Consider the following 21,241-nt stretch of genomic DNA (forward strand, 5'->3'; position numbering starts at 1 on the left):
CTCGACGAGAAGCAAAAGGAGTACGTCAATCTTGCCCGTGAAGAAGTCTTGGTCCAAAAAAGAGCCATGGTTGGCGGTGGCATAGGCGGCATGGGAGGCGGTGGCATGGGCGGCGAGGGCATGGGCGGCATGGGAGGCATCAGTGGCTTTAGAGCTACCATGGGCGGCATGGGTGGCATCGGAGCTACCATGGAGGCCATGGGAGGCATGGATGGCTTCGGAGCTACCATGGGAGGTATGGGTTTTGCGTCTCTCATGGGAGGCATGGGAGCACCTCCGGGCGGCATGGGCGGAATGTCTTCCGGTGTGCCTCATCACACACCTTCCACCAACACCTTCCGAGCTCCACATGATGGTGCGGCGCGCGACGATTAAGAGGAGCAGGAAGAATCGTCTTCGGGTGTGGATGATGAATCGGAGGAAGAGGAGGATGAAGACGAGGATGAGGCATGATTGTTGATGGGCCATTCGTTTGTGTGAACTTTTATGTCATGAACTTGGTACGGATTTAAACTTGGTTGAATGATGTCGCGGGCATGAATTTAAACTTTTATGTCATGAACTTGTTTGGGTGATTTTAAACTATGCCATGTCTTTGTTCTGATGTTTGAAATATCATCATCATCTTCAAAATGCAACATATGACAAGCGTCGGCTACTCGTGCGCGCTGCAGTTTTAGCGCGTCTGTTGGAGCGGCTCGGGCGCGCTATAATTTGCAGTGGCCGCTGGAGCAAGCGCTCCTCGCCGCGCAAAAACTCACGATCAGCATTGCTGCAAACGCTTTTTTAGCGCGCGCGGCTGTTGGAGATGTTTTTAACGTGGGACCCGTTTGTACGTGCGTAAGTGAGAGAGGGGACTGGGTATCTGGGAACATATCACGAACTGAAATTGGAGGACCCTCGCAAGGGCGGACTACCTATCTGAATCTCCTCTCTGAAAAGAGAAAAACCCTATCTTCCTCCTCTCTGAATCTTGTGCTTGTTCTTGAGGCCGTACTGAATTCTCCCCCACTCGACGAGTAATACTAGAGCGTGTGGTGTGAGCCTCTCCTGTGACTAGTTGTTGGGGCGCGCCCATGGCGCGCCGCCTGAGTGGCAGCTGGTGCGGTGCTAGGTAGATGAGCATCCTTTCAGCTGGTTGTGTTCTAATTGATAGCACACATGCATATATAGCTTAGAATTTTTTGAATGAATGACAACCAAGTCTTAGAGCTGAAAGTATAAACCAAGGGAAGTAGTAGTGCTGCTTACAAGATGCATTCCACATACTGTGGCTTGTCCAAAAGTGTATCAAGATCGACAAATAAACGGCAGAAATCACATATTTGACCTAAGGTCCAAATCAAATCACAAACTGACCTCGTTCCGAAAAAATTTCACTCTGCTGACCCTTTCATGTGGCGCCCGACAACTGGGCGCCACACACTACTATGCAGCGCCTCTCTCTTGGGCGTCGCACCTCATGCCAGCGTGACAGCCCTGGTCCAGTTGCGGCCCCACAGACAGCACTGCAGCGCCTCAGACTTAGGCGCCACACTTGTAATGTGCAGCGCCTAACTCTTGGGCGCTGCACAGTGAGTTAAAGCGCATCGGCCCAGCCCGGCCAGGCAGTTCTTCCCCCTCTCCGCTCTCTGGACAAAGAGCAGCGGCGGCGCCCCCATCGAATCCCCCCCCCCCACATCCCTCTCAGATCTGAAGATTTGATCCGTGGATTCGATCTCCAATCCATCCTACTAGGTAAACTCCTCCGTTCCCTTTCTTTTCCTCCGTAAATTTGTTGCCATTTTAGAGATTTGTCCAAGATTTGATGGAACCCTTGATTTGCTTGATTTTCTTGATTTAGGATGTGTAGTCATAGTGGTAGTACCGTAGTGTTGTTGCTTAGTTCACAATATATAGTTCTTGTTAGTGAAACCCTAGATTGTTTTGTTTATATATATATATATATATATATATATATATATATATATATATATATATATATATGAGATGCCTATTTATATAGATAACAATGAGATGTTGAGTTTTGTAGAGATATATGATCTGTTTTTTTAGATATATATTAGATGTTGAGTTTATTTGAACACATATGACATATTCATTGTGTGAGAAGGAGATGTTGAGATTCTTGTAATTGAACACATATTAGATGTTTAGTGTATACCGATATTTGAGATGAAGATGAACTCATATATGTTTATTGTTTGAACTTTGTAAGGATGGTTTGGCTTCTCGACGATGTCTACGACACGAAACACCGGGCCTACATGATGCGCGAGAAGGAGATGGTAATAACGAGTAATCTAAATATTTTGCCTTAAGTTGAAATTTACATGCCCTAAGATTTGTCATTACTTGTTTTTTGCAGAAGCTTGAACCTTTGAAGATTCGGTATCACGGGGTCTCTGGTCCTGCCATGCCTTACGATGAGCGGTACACACCGTATATCAAGCAGGCAAGACTACTCCCGTGGATTCAGTTGGTCAGCCGGTCCACGCCGAATCTGAACGCTCCACTGGTGTCCGCTCTTGCTGATCGGTGGAGGCTGGAGACGCATAGTTTCCATCTTCGGACTGGGGAGATGACCGTGACGCTCGAGGATGTCTCATTGATCACCGGTCTTGCTATCGACGGGGTGCCTCTCTGTATGAGCACCGATTCTGATGGGTGGCGTGAGCAGATGATTGCTCTTATCGGTATGGCTCCTACCGAGGCTGAGACTGATGTAGAGGAGGGAGAAGAGAAGAAGAAGAAGGAAAGGAAAGCAGCCGGAGCTGCTTTCACGTGGATTCAAACTCACTTTGCGACGTGCCCTCTGGATGCCACTGATGACGTGATCCAGACACATGCTCGTGTCTACATGTGGTATGTTGTGTCGAGGACTTTGTTTCCTGACTCCACTGGCAAGAACGCTCCATGGATGTGGCTGAAGGCGTTGACCGTCTTCGATAGCAAATGGAGCTGGGGTTCAGCGACTCTTGCCTACTTGTACCGACAGGTAGTTGGTCTGTTTTGTGATCAACTCATTTCTTCATTAGCAATGCAAGCTTGCTGTCAAGTTAACATTGTTTTTCTTTCATATGCAGCTGGACGATGCGTGTTGCAGGATCACAGATAGTGCAGGCATTGGTGATAATATGCTTCTACTTTCTGTATGGAGCTGGGAGCGTCTGCCTGTTGGACGCCCGAAGAGCGTCAGGTTTAATCCTTGGTATGAAGATGAAGATGACGAATTACGACGCCCCACTTGGGCTTACAAGTGGGATGTGGTTTCCGAGATGACGAACGATGTCAATCTCATGTATCAGAAGTACGTTGCCGAGTTGGACACGATTACGCCTGAGCAGGTAACAAGGTCATTACTTCAGTCATTTCTCATGTTTGCCTGAAAAAAATTCACCAATTTTGCATTGTTGCCCTATTTCATAGGTGGAATGGCAGCCATATGGCGCCGATGACAGACTTGGGTACACCCCGGAGTTTACCATCAACCCGATGTGCTTGCGGGATAGGGATCTCTGGCGTATGCGGTGCCCACTGATATGCAACTGGGCTATTGAGTTTCATTTGCCACATCGCGTGTGTCGTCAGTTTGGTCTGTTCTAGCCTCACCCGCCAGAATGGGTGGATACGGACAAAGCACTTCATAGGTAAGACAGCATGAACTGTATTGACTAAGCATCGTCAATCCTTGATTTTGCTAATGTTTGGTTTTCTACCATGCAGGTTGGACAGGAAAAGGCAGCGGAAGATAAAGGACTGGGACAAGCATCATGCTTCGTATGTTACCCGCTTCCAGCTTTGTATGGAGGAAGCTCGTAGCAGTGCACGCGCCAAGCTTCGTGAGCATAGTCCACTTGCTTTTGATAACTACATACGATGGCTTCTTGAAAATACTCGAGTTGAGATATGCCCGCCGGCATATAATGAGGATATTCTTGAAGAACCCGTAAACTTTGAGGATCTATCAAAGGGGAAGTACAACAGAGATGTCCGGGTAGGGCACGGAGTCCCTGCTGTTCCGGTGATTAACTATGTGGTAAAGTGTTTCTTCTTTACTTTCCCGTTGACCGTATTACACATGTTTGAATGGCTAACGTGTTCATTCTTTCTCATCCGCAGCGCACCGAGATCAAGAAAGCAGCTAATGAGAGCCAGTCTATTCTGGAGGAAACACCGGTTGGAAAAGGCAATGATGATGGTCCACTACGAGCATTCCTCAAGGTACAAATCACATTCACTATGAGAGGTAGTCTATGTTGCGGAGTTTCATATCTTCCACACTTGTTCATGTTACAGCGTCAGGCCATGAAGTTAAGGCGGTTATCAAATCTTCTTGGTTGCCGTGATCCCGAAATTGATGAACCATCTGCCTCTAGGTCTGGTACACCATCAGACCCCTCATCTCACCATCAGAGGGACGATGTGAGTTCCTCATATGCTTATCAGGATGATGAGGGTGCGGTCACTCAAGAGGTATGACTAATCCTTTAGATGTGATTCTCACTTGATTACGACGTCGGCCTTCACCATATTGTTTGATTGTGTGATAGGGTGATGAGCTTGATGATGACATGACTTTGGCGGACGCTCAACTTCGGTCCCCATATGTGTTCAAGCCTAGGCAGCCCAGACGCCGGTACACGCCCAACGACTTTGACAATAGAGGCAACCCAAAGGTGGTCGTAGGGACCTCGCGGATGGCTAGCTTGGATCATGAGGCGGAGGCGGAGGCGGAGGAGGAAGTGCAGGAAGAGGAGGCTCGTCCATCCAGGAAGAAGAAGATTGTCTGTAGGCGTGGCACCAGGAACACGCGCGGAAGGCATTAGTGTTTGTTACTATGGAAGTGCTCTCTTATAGCCATTTCGTTAGGTTGATGAACTTGTTGGGTTATGTTATATGTTGGTGAACTCTTACTATTGTGGTATTTGTGTTGTTCTAAATGATGTGATGTTCAAATTATTAGTTGTATTTGTTCAGTATTTGTCCTAAATGATGTTGTCTTTGTTCAGTTGAATTGTTCAGTATTTGTATTTGCCAAAATGGAATCTATATCTGCAGTTTGACAGTTAACAACACTGCAGCGCCTGACAGTCAGGCGCTGCACTGTACTATGCAGCGCCCAAAGCCTAGACGCTGCACCTCACAGTGCAGCGCCCGTCCCATAGGCGCTACTTCACTGGCCATGGCTGCCCATAGGGCCACAGAAGGCTTTGAGTACTGACGATCCACGAAAATTACCAAGTCATAGTGCAGCGCCCCAGAGCAAGGTGCTGCACTTTACAGAGCAAAGCGCTGCACTTTACCAAGTCATAGGGTCACAGAAGCTTCCAGTATGTTTTCTGCCCAAAAAAATACTAAGTGAGTGTGCAACACCCAAGGGATAGGCGCTGCTCTGTACTGTGCAGCGCCCAAGCGTGAGGCGCTGCACATTACAGTGCAGCGCCCCTCCCTTAGGCGCTGGAGACTGACTTAGCAAATTTTTGGGTGCAAAAGCTCCTGGAACGCTTCTGTTGCTCTCTGGACTGGGATGTCTAGCAGTGCAGCGCCTAAGGGAGAGGCGCTGCACTATGGTGTGTGGCGCCTCTCCCTTGGGCGCTGCACGGCTGGACATTCCAGTCCAGAGAGCAACAGAAGCGTTCCAGGAGCTTTTGCACCCGAAAATTTGCTAAGTCAGTCTGCAGCGCCTAAGGGAGGGGCGCTGCACTGTAATGTGCAGCGCCTCGGCCTTAGGCGCTGCACTATCTGCTGTTTTCATATACAAAGTGATTTTTATGTTTTGTGATTCACATAGATGGCACATAATCATATCCAAATCACATGTAGTAGTCCAAATCACATACTCATACACACATAGCAATAGAGTTGTCTAATCACATAGTCATACACAAACATTTAGCCAAAAAGACATAGTCATTTACGTCTCATATCACATAGTAGCACACATTTTGGTTTATAGAAAAGGTCATGGTCCTTGTCCCTTCTTCTTCTTCTTCTTCTTCTTCTTCTTCCTCTCCCTCCTCCGACCACCAAGAGAGCTCACCTTTCGCCTCTGTGTCCTCCACCCCCTTCATTGTTTCCATACCTATGAAAATGTCAATATAATAGTTAGTCACACAATGCAAAATGACAACACAAGCATTGAGCCAAAAGAACAAGATCATAGTAAGTCACATACGGCAATGGTCCATTGAGCCAAGTGAACATTCCTCCACCACGGCCGCCACCAAGGCCAAGATACCACCACTGCCTCTACCACCACCACGGCCTAGACCACCACCACGACCTCTACCGCCACCATGGCCTCTACCGCCACCACGGCCTAGACCACCACCACGGCCTCTGCCACCACCACGGCCAAGACCGTCATGATTGAGAACTCGGACTCCCTCACGGTAAGAGGGTGATTGACGTCCACATTCCTAACACGGGCTGCATTTAACAAGTGCGAGCATGGGAGATGAAGCAACGATGGCCTCATGCAGCTGCAATCACACCGTGTTAGGGAGACCTTGAAAGCGCGGCCTCCGTGTTGGTGGCCATCGTTTGTGGTTCCTCCAGGCTCTTTCACCTCATACTTCCACTCGTTGTCATCATATAGTACAGCTTCTTGGGAGTCTGCCTTTCGTGATTGAAAGTCCAACCATTCTTCAACCTTTGGTGGGAAATAGTACTTGTGCTTATCCTTGTTCTCACCAGCAATCTGCTTATCCGTCTCCATTGAATACTTCAAAAAGTATCCATTCATCTTGTCAAATGTGTATTGAACTATTGCTGTCACGGGTAATGCACGTACACCCTTGAGCACCTTATTGAAGCATTCTGCCATATTGCTTGTCATTTGACCGTACCTCCGGCCATCTTCATCAAAAGCACGCGCCCACATATTCCTTCCGACAATGTTCTTACTGAGAAATTCATGACCACCGGGGTCAAGTTTCTTGTGTCTGAGCAATGCATTGAACAATGTGGCAAACCGCTTGTTGGTGAAAGCAAGACAACAATCTTGAAGATCATCGGCCAACTCCTTGATACCACATGCCCTATAGAAGTTTGCACAAAAGTGCCTCATGCACCATCGATGGTGCAACTTTCTATGTCCGGGAATGTCAACCACCACCGCATTGAGAATTCCTGGATGGCGATCCGATATGACACAAATTTCCCTTTCAGCCAGTAATACCCTTGTTCTCAATTGACGCAAGAACCACTCCCAGATATCATTGTTCTCCACCTCAACCAAAGCGAAAGCCAAAGGAAACACCCGGTTATTGGCATCACTTGCTATTGCAACCAATAAAGTGCCCTTGTATTATCCGGTCAAGAACGTGCCATCAATGGCGATGACGGGCCGACAATGCTCAAAAGCCCTCATGCATTGCTCAAAGGCCCAAAATGCATGGCCAAATACTCGAACGGTCCTCCCATTGTGAATCAATGTTTGGTGCCCATGAGGCTCAACCACGTGAACCATGTCTGGGTTTGTGGTGGCCATAGCTAACAACAACCTAGGGAGTCGGTTGTATGCTTCCTCCCAATTGCCATACAACATCTTAAATGCGGCTTGCTGTGCCTTACATGCCTTGCCGTACTTCACCTTGTAATGAAAGATGGCTTTCACAAGGTCAATGACACTCTTGATGCTCATTGTTGGAAGTGTGGATATTTGGTTGGAAAGCCTATAAGCGATGAACTCGGACGTGAGTTGTCTGTGTTGTTGGTACACAAGCTTGCCATCCGCATTCTTGTGCCAGCACATGTGATTTGGTAGACAACTCACTATGCGCCAAGTGGGACCTCCTTTCCATGGCCTTGCACGCACAATCCATGGACAACTTGGCACTTCACATTTGACCGTATAACGCACATTGACGTCCGAGTTGGCCACTTTATGTGGACGATAATGCGTAACCGAGTAGTTGTCGAGCCACATCTTCAATTCCAAGAAGGATTGAAACTCACAACCGGGATATATCCCGTTCTTGCCGTCTTCCAAATCACGGTGAGAACTTGGCCTAGCTCCAAGAGATATGCATTTGCCACCATCCACAACGGCTTCATCCGCGAGACTAAGATCCTTGAATAATGGTGTCTTGTGATCCCGCCCGAATACCTTCTTGAATGCTTGGGCCTCCTTCAGTGTGAACCCCTCCTCATCAACTTCTTCACCGGGACCATCGTCATCCGAGTTTGATGCATATGCACGGGAAAAAGGGATGGATTGGTCCATTGTCTCTTGCACATGATATTGGTCGAGATCACCCACATTGTTGTCATGGAGATCAACTTCGTTGTCATCCTCCTCGTACTCATCATTCTCCTTTTCAAAACCTTCATTTTGGTTGTTTGGAGTCGGGCTCAATGTTGGCCAATCTTGTTGCATGAAATGAGGTTCACTCATTTGATCTTGGTTCATGGGTGGTGGAGTGCTAGCAACCAACGGGGAGGGGTTCCGGTTCAAGTCCAAATTCAAAATAGACTCAACCTTCTTGGAGGCAAATAACTCAAGAGCCTTGTCTAGAGATTCGGCAACCGTCTCCTTGTATGCAACCCAATGTTGCTCGGAGTTCACACACATTGTCTTCCAACGGATGTGCATTCCAAAACCAACATTATGCCTTCCCTCGAACTCAACAACGTCACTTGGGTCCATCCAATTCAAATCCTTCCTCACTTGGTCCAAGAGCTCCGCATAGCTTGGACTACTCTCAAACACCATGTCAAGCTCATCCGGGTCCGGCTCAACATTGCCTTTCAAAAAGACCTCTTTATCCACATGATGAACATAAACACATGTTCTCCCCATCCCTACAATAATAAAAAACACACATATATCAAGTAAGTACTTAACAAAAAATATTTGCACAAAATACATATGCCATAACATATATATGAATTAATAACCCTAACCCCCACTTAACAATAACCATAACCCTAACCATAGCATAACCCTAACACCAACATCAAACACACATAACTCTAACCCTAGCATACTATGAAAGCCTAACCAACCCAAATTAGCAAAGAAACATAACATGATTCAATACAAATTTGCAAATCCAAGCCAAAACTAGGGTTTCCCCAAGGTAGCAATATTTGAGCAAATGTGACAATTCCTATGGATGAAAACGAGGGGATCGAAGGAGATTACCTTAAGGGAGGGGTTGGCTTCGAAATCCACGGTCAAATACTTCGGATTTGCAAGATTTGAGAAGGATTTGAGAGAGGGGAGAGGGGAAGAGAGGAGGGGCACAAGACTAAGGGTTTGTGTGGGGTGGGGTGTGTGGGGTGGGGGTGGGATGGGAGAGAGGGTGGGGCCAGCCTAAGTGGAACACAGACTGTGCAACGCCCAAGAGCTAGGCGCTGCACATTACAAGTGTGGCGCCTAAGTCTGAGGCGCTGCAGTGCTGTCTATGGGGCCACAACTGGACCAGGGCTGCCACGCTGGCACGAGGTGCGACGCCCAAGAGAGAGGCGCTGCATAGTAGTGTGTGGCGCCCAGCTGTCGGCCGCCACACGAAAGGGTCAGCAGAGTGAATTTTTTTCGGAACGAGGTCAGTTTGTGATTTGATTTGGACCTCAGGTCAAATATGTGATTTCTGCCCAAATAAACATGCAATCTTAGCACTGTATCTAGCACATCTCATGTCATTGTACTGCAGCCACGAGGACCTGCCACTATAGAGCAACTGCTCATCTGCCCATCATCGAGGTTCTCCAGGCCGTGCTCGTTTTGCTCGCCATCGTAGTAGTCCTCGATGCAGTCCACATCCCTCTCACGGGCATCGCAGAAGTAGCGACCATTGCCGTAGAGGATAAACTGGAGCAAGTGTGCGCTGGGGAATTCTAGTTCGCCATAGTGCAAACCAATCGTTGCGCCTGACACCGAGGCCGGCATGGTTGTGGCGCAACGTCTTGAGCAGGCGGAGTTTGTGTGCCGCGCTCCCCTTGCGTGCCCAGAGCACCACCAGCCGCAGCAGCCGCAACATCAATCAACAGCCGAAATAGTATGTCAGAAGGAAGGCAGCGTTGACATTGTTCAGATAATGCACACAAAACTGACTCAATTATGGAGCAGTAAACACACCAGTAGCAGCGTGATTTGGCGGTTTATGATCTACCAAGTATAGAAAAAATATATTTCAATACTATAAGCATGCATTCATTCGAAAAAAAAAGATTATTTGGAACTAAAAGGAACAGAAAGGTGGGCATGCTTCTAGTCCGTCGGTTAGCAATCTGAACAATCATGAAAATGAGGAGATGTGGAGAGGTGAATGAACTAAACTCCACTTGATGCACTGTAAAAAAAGCATCTGAGCAAAAAGGCACTTGCAGAGACACAGAAAACAGCCTACAGAAGAATTACAACAGAGAAACATAAAACTTATGCTGATTCAGTAATTAAAAAATTTGGCGGACCATGGTAATAATTCAAGAAACTATACTACTTCCATCGTCTGCTTGTCCTATGATAAATTAATAGATTTGTAGAACATGAAGGTACATCCAGGTATAAGCTGATGGCCGGATGGATTAAAAAATCCTCAGTGAAACATTTAAGTATCCGAACAACGGAGGTAACAAACCTAACGGAACTATAAGTGATAATTCTTCAGTTGTCTACGGCACCACATATTTATTTTAAGAAGGGCACTGTCCACCAAATTAACAACACACCTCGTTCTTTGTATATGCGTTAGCATCACATACCTTCTTGAGCATCACACATCTTGGGTTGGCATAGCTAGAGAAATCCTCTTCTCCTAAACATCGCCGAAATCTCTCTCAACTTCTCTCCTCTAATCTCCCTGATTCATCCCGGTAGCATCAGCTAGCCCAACACTTCCTTTCCTACCTCTCTCTTCTTCACACAGCCACCCCAACCATAGTTGCTCGACCTGCCACCCAGCGTCTCCCTTCACCTGTACCTAGGGCTCCTCTGCATCTCGCCACCCTAGCCAAACAACATTTCAAAAAATGTTGTTTGGGTTAGAAAAATGTAATGATATGGCAAAAATGACTCAATAATGATTGTAAGCAGTGCCTTATATCCTCATTGGATAAGATAAGCATTACAGTACTATATACCATTCTTATTAAACATTGCAGGAGACAGAGCCCAAATAACGTAATCTGTATTAAACAGATATAGGTACAAAATTGATCTCTGCAAATATCATATCATATCATTTCCAAGAAAAAAAACAGATGTGATTTTTAAGAGAATTTACCTTAAGGTTGATTAATGAAAACACGACAAGAGAAGAGCTAAAGATTAATTTAATTAACCTCTATGTCAGCTCCAAGCAATCATGTTATATGGGTTAGCCCGTTTGTCGCACCGATACCTGAAGTTCTCATAGAAAGTCTGCAAAGGTGAAAGATTGGATGATTACGAAGTTGCAATGGTTTGAACATTAAGAGTTTTAAAACAAGAGAAAAGGAGGAAAGGGAAGTCACCTGATTGTTGCTCTTTAGGTAGAAATGAAAGACAAAAAGACCATGGTGCACTAATGTGAAAACAAATACTGATGTAAATGAGCAAGGCTCGAAAGTGGCTTGCTGACATATCTGAAGTCTGAACACAAAGATGATGCAACATATATCATAATTATATGTAACCGAAAATCAGAAATTCGGTAGTATCTGAAACTAAATTTAAAATAATATCAACCAAACCAGTTCATCAAGGTTCGATACATATATACAATCATAGACTCAATACTTATGTTATGACACATTTATTTTGAAATTTACTTATAATAAAACTGAAAAGCATATTAATTGCTGCTGCTACATGATTCCCTTTTGAACTGGAACAGGGGCCTATTATTCGAAAATAAATCAGTAGTCTAAATAAGGGAAGCCATCGAGTATTGAGAGGTACTCACCATACCATAGTTTACTTATTATAAAGCTGAACATCGATTAAGTGAAGAGAAAGACTAAACAGATGATTCACGAACAATGACAAACTACCTGCTCACTTAATAGCAACCTGTGAAAAAAAAGCACATGTCAGCACAAAGAGGAGAAGCAGCACATCCTAAGCAAAAATTAACATCCAGCGCAATCAAAATCACCTCCATGGCAGCCATCAGGAGACGGAGCAAAGAGGAAGATGAACTAAGAGTGACCTCCATCCTTGGCTGCCTCCCAGACGACGACGTTGGTTCCTGCTCCCTGCAATGCGCAGAATTCAGCAAGACGCCGAAAGCAATCAACAGACGGCTAAAATCACATTTTACCTGATTCCAACATACATAAAAAAACGTACAATTTCTTTTAGCAATTCATCAAACGATTGGTGTGCACAACCACAACTGGACACATAGAATCTCTGAAGATGTCAAGACAGTCAGCTTCTGCCACCTGAGAGGGATTTCACTGCCCCGAGCTCGAGCTTACGTGAGAGAGGGAGGTAGGCAGTGGGGAGTGGGGTAGAGGTGCAGATTAAAACATGAAGGAAAGGAAGTGGAGACGATGGCTCATATATACGGCTTGCCGTCGCCGGAATCATGGCCGGACGCCGCATGGTCCCAATAGCCCCCGCCGGGGCACCCAACGTCGTGGTGGCTATCCGAGCCTGGGACTCCATATCGGCGTTGTCGCACGCGCGGACGGGAGGGCTGGCCCCACGAGACAGAGATGCGCCGCCGCTGCTCTTCCTTTTCTTGCCGCTCCCATCACCGTCACGCGCTGCAACCTGCAAGAGCCTTGTTTGTCCCGCGGCGCCTCCCCCGTGTGTGCTGAGACAAGACCGGGAAGGAATGGGAAGGGGTTGAGGGATCAGACTCACCTCAGATCCTGGCATCCATCCCTGTGGCGGCGCCTGTAGCAGATCACAAATCAAAACCGTCGCCGCCGCCTTCTCCTCCCACCCAATCTTCCCTCGAGAAGTCGAGATACATGGCTGGTGGCGTGCTTGCAGTCGTGTCCCCTCTTGCTTCTCCTACGCCCCACCTTCTCCTTCTCTTGCGCCCTACCTTCCTAGCCGCTGACCGCTGCTCTGCTGCCTCCTCCCGATGGCCAGGAATGGGAACGACCAGAGGTTGCGTGTTTTGGAAGAGGAAGGGGGAAAGATTGGGGGCTCGAGGCAACTTCCTGTCTCTGTCTCTTCCTTTCTTCTCGATAAAGCAAACGAGAAGTGCGGACCGTCGCTTCAATTGGCCATCGCAAACAGTCACACCCTGCCGACGTGGACACCGCGAGGCTCTGCCCTTGATGCACACCTTATTGTTTTGGATTACAAATCTTGTGCATCGTGCTGGTCTGTTACAGTATACTTACTGTATGTAGTGATTTGTATGGTCCTGTCGCTAACAAGGATGATTGTTTCGCTTGTAGCACAACAACGGGGTGGTGGCGCAGTTGGCTAGCGCGTAGGTCTCATAGCTGAACCGTGAGTTATCCTGAGGTCGAGAGTTCGAGCCTCTCTCACCCCACCTAGAAAAAGGCACCATCGTTGTGACGAAAACGCTCAGTGGCAACTTGGGTCGCCGCAGATATCTGAATATCAGATGAATACGAGCAAATCTGAACATGGTGTTACTTTTTTTCTTTCCACCGGGAATTTGGCAAAGAGACAGCAGAGCAGAGTATTTCTCACACTTGTATGTGTGCATGAGTGAACTTGGCTATGAACTTAAACAGAACTGAGTCAAGCTTCTCTCTAAACATCATTCATCACCACAATCCACGTGCTTGACATTTTTCATCTACAGATTATTTGCTGGAAGCGTTGCTTGATCTGCACCAGAATTGGGCGCTTACAACGCAACAGCCAGATGACAAGGTTAAAATTCAGATCAATTGCAAACCGAATTGAAGGCAACACCCTTGGAGCAAATTCTTTTCTCGACGCGACATGATAAAAGGAGAAACTGAAAACCGAATCAGCATGAATTTGCAGTGAAGCTAAATCATTTCTTATTCAGCAGAGAGAGACAAAGAGTAGGAGTTGACCAGCTAGATCAGCCCCCAGTGCTCTCCAATCCTTCCTTCCTACCTACACACATAAGACACTTATTACGGATCGAGCAAGCAAGCAACCATGGAGATCGATCTACACATAACAGTATCAGCCAGCGTTTCTACAGGGCTAAGCTTGAAGTCAGCTTCCATTTTCACTTCTTCCCCGTGGCAGCAGCAGACTGGAGGCCGCTCCAGTCGATCCCGCCCGCGATCCGCAGCGCTCTCTCCCGCCAATCTTCTGCCGTGTTCTTCGATTCTCTGATCAGAACATGTCACAGCAGACACACTGGTCACTTATATATAGCAGCACTTACTCTGATGTTAAAACAAAAATTAAACAAACAGAAAAAGGATGAACATAGTATATAGCTTACCTCTCTTGGGTCAATTTCTCAATATCTTGCCTCGTTAGTCTCGGGCCTTCATCCAAGCCCTCGCACAGCAATTCACCAGTCTCATCAGTGTAACAGAGGATGCCCATGTTTTTGTCCTCATAAACCTGGGAAAATAAAAATATGGTTTTTCCTTCAGATTACCAAAAACAGCGGTGTTACATGCTAACATAGTTACATCATCATCACCATTATATTTGACATGCCATAGCTTTTGGCAAGAACAGGTACCTTGTTCACCTTGCAGGTGAAGCTGACCGAACTAGAAGCTCGTCGCCTGGATTCGGAACTGGAGCAGCCATCCATGGAAGCTCTTGCACAAATCTTCCTCCTTGGGACTATGATTGCAGCAGTAGAAGAGTAGCACCTCAAGGCAGCCATGGCTGAGCTTTGAGGCGTGGAACCACACAACTACTGATCATGGAGCACATGTCATGTAAATGGCCATTAGTGGGGTAGTGGTGGATGCAGTTTTAAATAGGGATGTTAGGTCAACCAAGCTGTGGCAAAGCAGATGATTGGTTGTGCTGTTAAGATTAAGTTCAGCTGATTACCTTTAAAATTAATTGGCAAGCAAATTCCTTTTCTAACTCTTGTAGCATTATTGGACAAAATATTCAGGTCATGACTCATGACAGTGACTTCCAAATTGCTTCCCACCAAGTTTCCCCACCTCGGTTTTTACAGCACACAGAATCAGATTTAAAATTGATAAGTTTTTTATTTTTTGCAAAGGATAAGTTTTAGATTAACTTCAGAATGATACAAAGGAAAAACTCAATTGTTCCAGACATAAATCATGTAACTGACAGTTTACAAAGCTCATGTTTTTTCTGTCCGGACTTCTAAAGTTGTGCTACAGATAAAATAAGCTGGCGACTTTTAATCGCGAAATTCTTCCATGAAAGCTTTGTGGAACGCCTTAAAGCGATAGATTATCAGTTGTACTTTCTCCTCCTGTTGCAGGATTGTGCATCTGAAATGCCATGCGCCAGGTACCTTCATTCAGAGTATAAACAAAGAAACGAACATAATATTAGAATACCAACACGAAGATCTCTCTGCAAAGACATGACATGCACTCCACATCCATAGACCAGATAATAATCTTGAATGAAAAAGATCAAATATAAATTCCTATATTTGTTTATCGTCAGTCAGTTCCAGACACAAGTACTCCCTCCGTTCACTATTATAAGATGTTCTAACTTTTTTTTCCTAAATTGGATGTATGTAGACATGTTTTAGTGTGTTTGTTCACTCATTTTCATTTCAGTCCGTATCTAGTCCATACAGAAATATCCAAAAATATATATAATAGTGAACGGATGGAGTACATCAAAGTGAGTAAGTGCATCACACTCACTTGTCCAAACACAGAACCAGGCAAGACGACGATGCCAGTGTTTTCAAGAAGGCGGAGAGCGTAGAACACATCTGGCTTGGCGTTCATTGCCTCAGCAGCCGCAATCGCCCTTTTAGGCAGCCGAACAGATGGAAATACAAACATTGCCCCTTCAGCCTTGCTGCAAGTCAGGCCTTCCAGGCTGTTGAATGCCTGCACCATGGCCTAAATAAAACCAGTCCAAGAATGTGACATTCAGATATAATGATATTTTTGCATGTAACAGAATCAGCAATGAAGATAATCATGGAAGTGGATGTGACAAAAGGGAACCTCTGCACATCGGGATAACGATAACATAATGCGATCTCTTTCTTCCCGGTAAGAGGTGTATGACTCATCTCCAACCTGACAAAGGGAGGCTTACTAAAACGTATATAGAAATGCAAAGACACGATGAGATGCATATTTACTGACCTTTGGTGGGTTCATGACTAGGCTCACGAGAACCTGGCCGGCTAAGTTGGAGCATGAGCTTAGGGATGCCACTTTGTATACTTGTTTCCGAACTTCAGAATTGAAGCCAGTGACCTCCATGTAACCCCCTCTTCTCCCACATTCTCCATAGTATCCTGATGGAGAAGACGATACTTCTAACAAATATCAATCCATTCGATGGAGAACTTGTGGTGTACATATGACACTTCACCCCCGGTAGTTCAGAACTTCAGATTACTTGGAACTTTGGAAATAGGAACAGATGATGATACGCCACACTCGGTTTGATATACAAGAAATACAGTATGCAAGACACTCCTTATTAAGCAAAGGGAGGAAAAGACAGTGCCTAGAAAGCCAATAGACAAAGAGTACATGGTGTGCTAGATGGAGAAAAAAGTCATTAGAATAACATTACCAAGTAACGGGTTCAAATTCGAATATACAAATTACTACATTACCAATGTTCGAGAAAAAAAATAGTCATTACATTAGTATGATTCTATTCTATTAACATAACCAATATGCAAATCTGCTTTTACAAGAACTTTTTTATGTTGGCTTTACTCGATGAGTCGAAAATCCAATGTTTAAAGAAATCTTTCTCATGAGTGCACCTAACAACATACTTCCCCTTCTCATTTTTATAGGAAGTAACAAGAGAGCCGCGTATAACTGAGAATAAACATGGATAAAAGGAAGAACTAAATGTCATATACCATTAGAAACTGAATGGAATGATATTAAAGAAATATCTTCTTCACCAAAACCCATGGACCGTGCTATCTTCTTGAAAGAGATAAATTTCTTTTCATCTGTGTAAACATTTTCTTGGTAAACCTACCAGTAAGTTCAAGAAAAGATACAGCGGGTTACATACACAAAATTCAAGGAAATTATATAGATTCTTATAAAGAAAGATACAAAAACCTCACCTCATCTGCTAGAAGAACAAGGTTTTCATTCCTGCAGAATTCCACTATTTCACACTGGTTTTCCTTCACAAGAACCTATGTACAATTTAACCACATTAAGACCTGCGCAAGAATATATGAATTACACAAGTCGATGATCAGTAAATACACCTGCCCAGTAGGATTGCCTGGATTTACAACCACAAGTCCCCTAACAGTGATGCCTTCAGATCGGGCACCATCCAGCTGCTTCTTCAGGTTCGAAATACTCACGGCCCAACCTCCTGATTCGTCAAGGTAATATGGTACCTGAGAAAGCAGATATCATCTTGCTTACTGCAGATTAACAACCAGTAAAATCGAGTTGACATGGATTCAATTCGATCCAGTAATGAAGTACATACAAGAGTTGCGCCACACAGAGCCATTGAGCTTGTATAAAGGAAGTGTGATGGAATCGGGCAAAGGATGCCATCTTTTTCATCTCGTATCAACAGGTGCATTACCATATGAACCTGTTTGTAAATCAAACAAACAACTCGATTGGCAAGAATCATATCTGAAAGGAAGGAAAGGGGGAGATAAAAACAGCTTTCATCTTGGATGTTTAGTGACATTGCTCATGTTATCATGGCTTTAAATCAATCATATATTAGTGATAAGAACAGGGTTCGTAAAAAAATAGTGCTAATTACTAAAGTGCAAAAGGGACTTCCACAAAGTAGTTTGACAGCGTATGAGATATACTCCCTCCGTCCGGGTTTATTAGGCCTCTCAGCATCACAAGCATGTCCCCTTTTATAAGGCCCCGCATTGGAAAGGTGCATGCATGCAACCATTTCATTGGTTGTATTGAAAGCTATTGTTGTTGGTGCCATGGCTGAAAAGTTAATACACTTCATGTGTGCTTTTTCATTGGCTGCATGCATGTGAGAGAGTGCATTGGGAGTGGAATGGAATAATTAATGTGAGCAAATTACTATGTGTCTTGGTCTAAGAGAAGTTGTCTTTAGGCCTAATAAACCCGGACGGAGGGAGTATCATATAACATTGTCAGGATGCCTAGCAGTAGCAGAGGATCACAATATCTCCAACTATTATTCAGAGTGTTATGCACAAGATGGTGGATGAAGGAATTGCTCCGCATATGGTGGATCAAATAGTACCGGCGCGGCTGCTCCATCTGTCAGGAAAATGTCCTCTGCATTGCATGGGAAAGCATCACGAGTGGCTATTCCAGCAGCAATTGCATTTCGCAACCCTTCAGTACCCTAGAGGTGAAAACTGTCAGATCTCATTTCTGCATTTGTCAAAAGAGGTTCAGGGTTCCTGATCTTGCCTGACAGTGGCTGTATCCTCCCATTGCTCTCCCAGGAATGAGGTCTAGAATCTCCCTTGCCCTTGTTATTGCATCAGAACTGCAACAGCAAAAATCTAGTTGAGCTATCGCTTATGAATCTGAATGCATCTTGCTCATATGCTATGTGGTGTTTATTACCTGAATATGGAACTAGTTACACTGCAGTTTAGAAGATGCGGGTAATCACACAAGGCAAGAACCTGGAAGACAGGGAAGCATCAGAGCATGAAGAAACGAGATTGTTAATAAAAGAGTTCATATGGAGCAAATCACCCACCTCACGGAAGAACTTAATTGGCTGTTGTCCGAGATAATGTGGATTGCTAAGGTTGCAATAGATTATCTACCAGAAGAAATGGAAATATTAACCACAGTAAAAAAAAACGCACTAATAGAAGTAGATGTGGCAAGGCTCTGAATTTGGGGAAAGTTTTAGTGGAAATGATATTCAATTGTTTTTTCAGAAATGTGATGAGATTCACAGGAACATACCTCATTGAAAGGGTATAAACCTGGATTTGTTTCTAGCTCTTTTTGCATGCGCTGGACACCAAGAAAAAGAAGAGAAGATCACTTAATTTGCATGATGTGCCAAGCTCAAGTTACATGCAATTTCAAGTATGTAGACAAGTTTGCAATAATAGGTGCAAAATAGTAAAGTGGCAAAAATGTACCAAGGGAAGTACTCTATGAATAATCATAGTGTGAATGTGTGATTACATTCTGGTGGATCTCACCAAGTCCATGGCTAGTGATAAAGCGAATCAACACAGTGAAAGGAAAGAGACATGGAGCTGTAGCTAATGAGGCTTGTTATACCCTCTCGTAACACCACAGCATGTCAACCTGTCTGTCAAGCTTCTCCTCTTCCAATAAGGGTTTTACTTTTACCAAACCAATCAATCGGTAAACTTGGGGGCAATGTTGTTGTTTCTTCATGTCCCAAAAGGAGATTGGGGTCGTTTGGAATAAAAAACATTTTTGGATAAATTCAAAAATTCATGTCCAAAGTGCAAACATCTGGACTGAGTACTGGTTCTGTCTCATGTACGGCCTCTCAGAGCCTCAGACACAAAAACCGTGGAACGCCAGCTTCCGTTTCTTAAATCTCTTGGAAACTAATTGAGGAAGGTACCTCCGCGCGGCGGGCGACGGCGCCCCCGAGGTGATCCGCGAGCGCCAGCACCTGCAAAACAAACCGGCCACCAGCACTGGACTTAATTAGAAACGCGTGCGGATCGGGCGGCGGCAGAGACCTGCTGCTACCTTTGGGTTCAGAGAGTCGACGGTGAGGGCGCGCGCGGAGGCGGGAGACATCGTCGCTGAGACCCGGGCGACCACGGCGGGCGGGGGAGAGCGGTGGAACCGGGCGGCGGCCCGGGAAGAGGGCACGGGGGGGAGTGGGAGGCAGCTCGGTCGGTCGGTCGATCACGGGGGTGGCAGGTCTGTTTGGTTGGCTGGCCAAGCCACAGTCCAAAGTTGCCTCACGTGTTACGTACAGGCCGCCGCCACCTCGGGAGTCCGGACGTGCCAATAAATCGAGGCTTTTGACCAACTTGTTGGTAAGAAATCCCGGGACCTAGACATTTACTAGTATAACGCCCGTGCGTTGTCACGGGTTCTTTAAAATTTATAATTAGTATTTTTCATTTATCATCCCCTTATATTGGGTGATTATAGAATGCTCTAATTAAAAACACAACAATCAAATATTAAGAAATTTCATCGAACGAACAACAACGAATAATACGATATCTATCAAACGAATAAAATGAGGTCATATTTTTGGTCCATCATGCACTTCTGTAGAAAAGTCCCTATCCCTTTTAGAATCAACCCAGTGTTTGCTCGCACGCAAAAAAATACATCTCTAAAGTGGGGAACCGATCGGTGCTAAAAAGAACTCAAACTCCTATCCAATCTCGACATCGTGCTCTTCCACTTCCATTGATAAAGATGGGACGTCAAGAGTTTCATCATGATGACCTCGAACAACCGCCGACATCCCTCCCCACATCTACCCCTACCCTCTGTTGCCGCTTGCACTGTCCTTGCTCCTCGAGGGAGATAGGGACACAATAATGTTCTCTAGGATGGGCATGACCAGATCCACGAGGAGGCCACATTCTTCCATGGGAACCCAACCAAGCACACCACCCTCCGCAACCATCCAATCCCAGCCTAACAAAGTCAAGACCCGCCATGGATCCACAAATCAGGCTCGCCGCATCCAGGTTCACTGCAAGTCTGCGACGAGTCTATAGTCGACATATTGACTTTGGCTATCCCCACGGAAGAATCATCGGATCCTGCTTACTTTTACCATCACTTCGTCTCTTCCCAAGGCAGCGACACCACCCAGCCAATCACCACCACCGCTTGCGGCTTGCCTACATAAAATCACGAGAAATCCCCACGGTGGTGTTGTAAGATCACCTTGGCAACCTCGACAGTGACCGACTGGTCTAAGATCTAAGCTAGCCGCTCTTTGTAGAAACCAGTAGAAGTAGGCATGTGACTCAGATTTGTTCTTTGGTGTGCATGTGTTTCTTGCTGCCCACCAGCTCTTGTCTACAACTCGCCTATCTCTGTACCAGCTCTTGGTCTACAACTCGCCTATCTCCATGCTCGAGACAACCAAGCTCGATGCGCAAGCCGCATACATCTGCTAGAGCTATATCCAGGCCCTACGATTTTTGGATCACCGGCACTATGGGTGCCAGGACCGGAGTCGCCCTCATCCACCAAGTGGATC

General features: G+C 45.6%; 2 protein-coding genes and 1 non-coding gene across 5 annotated transcripts; 1 reads left to right on the top strand and 2 right to left on the bottom strand.

Moving 5' to 3' along the window:
- Positions 1-13,359: 13,359 nt before the first annotated feature.
- On the top strand, positions 13,360-13,448 carry TRNAM-CAU (transfer RNA methionine (anticodon CAU)). The gene is given in 2 exon segments: positions 13,360-13,397; positions 13,413-13,448. It is a non-coding gene; the product is annotated as a tRNA-Met (tRNA).
- Positions 13,449-13,827: 379 nt separating this feature from the next.
- LOC123102320 (uncharacterized) lies at positions 13,828-14,880 on the bottom strand. 3 transcript variants are annotated; one of them, XM_044523626.1, is made up of 4 exons: positions 14,601-14,880; positions 14,352-14,476; positions 14,101-14,235; positions 13,828-14,011 (listed from the first exon to the last, which is right to left on the bottom strand). In XM_044523626.1, exons 1-3 carry the CDS (start codon positions 14,748-14,750, stop codon positions 14,130-14,132), a joined length of 381 nt encoding a protein of 126 aa, XP_044379561.1. In that variant the 5' UTR covers positions 14,751-14,880; the 3' UTR covers positions 13,828-14,011; positions 14,101-14,129. The 3 variants fall into 3 exon arrangements, with proteins under 3 accessions (XP_044379561.1, XP_044379559.1, XP_044379560.1); XM_044523624.1 differs by having other exon boundaries at positions 14,101-14,263; XM_044523625.1 differs by having other exon boundaries at positions 13,828-14,235.
- Positions 14,881-15,068: 188 nt separating this feature from the next.
- Positions 15,069-19,992, bottom strand: LOC123102318 (alanine aminotransferase 2). The gene is made up of 15 exons (XM_044523623.1): positions 19,753-19,992; positions 19,622-19,672; positions 18,979-19,029; positions 18,764-18,829; positions 18,625-18,686; positions 18,466-18,544; positions 18,293-18,397; positions 17,531-17,641; positions 17,298-17,435; positions 17,148-17,222; positions 16,932-17,052; positions 16,192-16,346; positions 16,048-16,122; positions 15,736-15,939; positions 15,069-15,368 (listed from the first exon to the last, which is right to left on the bottom strand). The coding sequence occupies exons 1-15, from the start codon at positions 19,801-19,803 to the stop codon at positions 15,252-15,254; spliced, it is 1,461 nt and encodes a 486-aa protein (XP_044379558.1). The 5' UTR covers positions 19,804-19,992; the 3' UTR covers positions 15,069-15,251.
- Between the last annotated feature and the right edge of the window lie 1,249 nt (positions 19,993-21,241).

Source organism: Triticum aestivum, chromosome 5A (assembly GCF_018294505.1).
Source record: "Triticum aestivum cultivar Chinese Spring chromosome 5A, IWGSC CS RefSeq v2.1, whole genome shotgun sequence".
Taxonomy (NCBI): domain Eukaryota; kingdom Viridiplantae; phylum Streptophyta; class Magnoliopsida; order Poales; family Poaceae; genus Triticum; species Triticum aestivum.

What these genes read in the sequence shown, in the direction of transcription:
- LOC123102320 (XM_044523624.1), bottom strand. Translation starts at nt 14,750, where the DNA reads ATGGCTGCCTTGAGGTGCTACTCTTCTACTGCTGCAATCATAGTCCCA. An exon ending in TCACCTGCAAGGTGAACAAG is followed by an intron (nt 14,477 to 14,600) that starts GTACCTGTTCTT and finishes TTATTTTCCCAG; the next exon opens with GTTTATGAGGACAAAAACAT. An exon ending in CTGACTTCAAGCTTAGCCCT is followed by an intron (nt 14,012 to 14,100) that starts GTAGAAACGCTG and finishes TTATGTGTGTAG; the next exon opens with GTAGGAAGGAAGGATTGGAG.
- LOC123102318 (XM_044523623.1), bottom strand. Translation starts at nt 19,803, where the DNA reads ATGTCTCCCGCCTCCGCGCGCGCCCTCACCGTCGACTCTCTGAACCCA. An exon ending in CCGTCGCCCGCCGCGCGGAG is followed by an intron (nt 19,030 to 19,621) that starts GTACCTTCCTCA and finishes CTTGGTGTCCAG; the next exon opens with CGCATGCAAAAAGAGCTAGA. An exon ending in CAGGCAATCCTACTGGGCAG is followed by an intron (nt 17,223 to 17,297) that starts GTGTATTTACTG and finishes AATTGTACATAG; the next exon opens with GTTCTTGTGAAGGAAAACCA.